The sequence below is a fragment of the Austrofundulus limnaeus genome, unplaced genomic scaffold (genome assembly GCF_001266775.1).
Source record: "Austrofundulus limnaeus strain Quisiro unplaced genomic scaffold, Austrofundulus_limnaeus-1.0 Scaffold389, whole genome shotgun sequence".
In the NCBI taxonomy this organism is placed as follows: Eukaryota; Metazoa; Chordata; class Actinopteri; order Cyprinodontiformes; family Rivulidae; genus Austrofundulus; species Austrofundulus limnaeus.
This window is the reverse complement of record NW_013952791.1, coordinates 69,763-73,377: the sequence shown is the minus strand read 5'-3', so window position 1 is coordinate 73,377 and position 3,615 is coordinate 69,763. Positions and strand designations below refer to the sequence as shown.

At 33.7% G+C, this 3,615-nt stretch overlaps 1 protein-coding gene across 1 annotated transcript; it reads left to right on the top strand.

The window, feature by feature from the left end:
- Positions 1 to 522: 522 nt before the first annotated feature.
- On the top strand, positions 523 to 2,698 carry zgc:112148 (Golgi apparatus membrane protein TVP23 homolog B; the record flags this gene model as incomplete). The annotated part of the gene is given in 7 exon segments (XM_014023763.1): positions 523 to 587; positions 728 to 795; positions 863 to 1,007; positions 1,559 to 1,648; positions 1,882 to 2,001; positions 2,091 to 2,219; positions 2,304 to 2,698. Coding segments are annotated over 7 exon segments (591 nt in total). The 3' UTR covers positions 2,331 to 2,698.
- Between the last annotated feature and the right edge of the window lie 917 nt (positions 2,699 to 3,615).

Genomic DNA, 3,615 nt, shown 5'->3' with positions numbered 1-3,615 from the left:
CAATAACTTGGAAATGGTCATGTGTTGAACTAAAATTAGTTGGGACATGAGTAAATACAATACTGTAGCTAGCTAAATCATAAAAAAACATTAAAAATGATTATTTTTTTTTCAAATAACAGGAGTTGTTCTGCAACTCATTTCTTGTGTGTAACAGACACTCCTGCTGGTGTTAAAGCGTCACTGCACACAAAAGTGGTTCTGGCAAGAACCTACATAAAATTACAAAAGGAAAAAAAAACTCACTTAAACCTTAAGAAAACGAAATAACAACTTGCATACTTTTTTGTTGACTTTACCAAATATGTAGAGAAAACATTGAAAAAAAAAATTCAAGGAAACAGAATAAAAGTTCGTCCATTTTTGCACTTGAACACACAATGTCTAAATTAGACAATAATTCAAACAAAACAGGGTAATGTGTAAGTAAGTAAATTAAAAATAAATAAATAAATCAACGCTATTAAAAAGCCTAACTTTGTCTCAGGCAACTGTATGGTTACCTATTTGGGTCCTTCGCACACGCTCTTGTTTACATCCACGTCTCCAGGAAATACATCCTACTGGTGTCAAAAATGAGGCGACAGGTGGTCGATATTATATATTTTTTTATCACAACTAATATACTATTATTTTCAAACACGGAGTATCGTGTACTAAATAAGCGAATAATTCGAATAAGCGAATTGTTTTGTTAGCATCAGAGCTAACATTCTTGTGTTTTCAGGACTCTCAAGACTCTCCACTGTTTGGTGAAGAGGACGACAACTTTCAGCTAAAAAAGTCTAAAATTAGGTGAGACATTTTACTTGGTGTACACATAGTCAAACCTCTTCTGATCCATTAAATCGAAATCTTTCAGATACCCCGTGGCGTCGTTCTTTCACCTCTTCTTCCGGACATGCGCCATAGTAGTTTATTTACTGTGTGACGTCTTCAGTGGTCGTTTTATTGCCTCCATGGTCTCCATCATCCTTCTGCTTTCATGTGACTTCTGGACTGTCAAGGTTAGTGTTTTCTTTAGTTATTAGGTTACATGCTCTAATATGGTAAGTTCAACAAATAAAAGAAGAGACTGCTCCTGAACTCCCTGGAAAACCTAAATGAGTTCCCAGGATGCCCAGTTTATGTGGCTTCAGTGAGAGGAGATAAGACTTGATGGTGGTTCTTGGTAGCAGTCAGCAGTAAAACTTGTATTCTTGCAGGTTATTCTTTAAGGTCAGGTACTGTTACACTCAGTCACACTTATTAAATGATTACAAGCTGCCTAGATTTTCTTTACATTCTTCATCTAAATTACTTTTAGTTCACATTTATGTGAAGACACACAGGAACGCACGCCTTGAATTTTAAAATGACTGTAGTTCAGAACCAGTGGTATTTAAAGGAAGAGACAGATCCTCTTTACYTTGTTTTTCCTACAATCCACATGCACAACAATGCCTTACCTTATAGTTTTTTTATACAATAAATTCCGCAAACTTAGAATGGACTGTGCTAAGTGCAAAGTAATGTTCTAAACTGMATAAAAATATAACTACAATTTTATTGTTTTCAGAATGTATCTGGCAGATTGTTGGTGGGCCTTCGGTGGTGGAATCAGGTGGATGAAGATGGAAAAAGCCGCTGGATGTTTGAGTCAAGGAAGGTAAGCAGAACCCCRGAGGGAGTGAAGTTATAAACATTATATTGATAGWTAAATATTTGGTAAAAGTCAAAAAGAAAAAAATAAGTAGGTCCTCTGGATGGGTTCAGGACTATTTGGTAAAAGGTTTTCCTCTGGAGCAAACACCTGCAGCTCTGTTTTTTTTTAAACATGAGACTCTTAGATTTTTGTTTAAATTAACGATTAATTAAATTCTGTCTTGTGTTTTTGAACAGTCCAACAATACAACCACCACTGCAGAATCACAGCTCTTCTGGCTTGGACTTATCATTTGCCCCATCTTCTGGGTTATTTTTGTCTTCAGCGCCGTTTTCTCTTTTAATATTAAATGGCTGGTCAGTTCAGYGATTGTGCACGCAACAGTTTACATCAAAGCGAGTTATCAGTTCATGTGACAGTCATATTTTTTGCCATTTCCCTTCAGCCTGTGGTGATAATGGGTTTGGTTTTGCAATGGGCCAACGTGTACGGTTACATCAGATGCAAAGTGGGTGGAAGGTCCAACCTGAAAAACATGGCAAAGAACTACTTCAGTGGGCAGATTTTCAAACAGGTATGTGACATGTTGTCTTTTTGTATACCTTGCTCGTTTTGGTCTAGAAAACTGTGAAATTAATCTTTTTGTGTTTCTCCAAAGGCAATGAAGGGAGCTGACACATCCTGACACTGAGGAGGATTTCTGAGGACAAAAAGCAGTTTGGTGGGGCTCTCTTCTGGATGGATTTATAATTATTACTTGAGAAGGTGGAAGGCTCTTTTTTGCCATGTATGTTTCATATCAACTGGTGTTGTGACTTCCTGTGGGATTTAGTTAAAGACAAATAAAAGTTAAAGCTTTAATCTTGTTTTCTGGAAATCAGAAGGTGCGACATCATTTAAATGTAGAAAAGAAGTMATACTAACAAACTATGTTCATGTTGTTTTGATCAATCTATATTTTTTCACTGAAAACTGACACTCAGATGTTAATGAATGTGAAAAACCTTGAGATTTATTTACATGTTATTAATAAAACCTGTTTTGCAACCAGAATCATGACTTTTAAAAATGTTTTTTTTACTAATATTTAACTCACTGTAAATGTGTTTTATTACATGTCATGAAATCTGAATTTTTTTAATGTTTTCCTATTTTATAGCCATCAGATATTTTACTTAAAACAAAAGGGAATATTCTTTTTCATGCTGAATTTCTCTGAGCTATAAATAACAATAACAAAAAATAAATAAAACAAACAAAATATCTTGTGCAGAGAATTACATTTATGAGCATGACGTTACTGGTCTGCCTGCAGAAATACAATTGAGCCACTAGGTGGCAGAAAACAAACATTGGAGGTTGAGGAGAGCCTGTTGTCAGTGAATCCATCCATTTTCTTTAACCTWTTCTGGATTTTCATTGATTCATTTTTCAGGTGAAACTTAAGTTGTAAAGTAATTAAACAAGAATGAAGCACAAATGTACAAAATGTCATCCATCCATAATTTTTCTATTTGACTAAAAGTCAAYACTGATCTCGCTTTGGTGATTTATAAAATATATCTATAATAAATACGAAAATGAAGTTTTATGTTTGATTTAACATTTATAAGAATTTAAAGCCTTTGCGATAGTGTGTTTTAATGCAGAACACATCAATTGATTAAACAATTTAGAATAAACGTTTCTGTCCTTATCAATAGATGACAAAGGATCTGCTTTATAATTTTAGTTAAAATAATATCCTAAAAGTCATCAGTATCATTTCTCTACACTTACACTGGGGTAGTTTTACATTGTATTTGTACTTTTCACCTTTAAAGTGCTGAATTCTGTATCCATCAGTTATTCATAACATTTAAACACATACTATAACCTAATTTAAAGAAAAAAAAGTCACAAAAGGCCAAAATTGTTGTATTGTTTTTATTTTTTTATTATTTACACTTTTTGAAAAAAGAATTACAAAT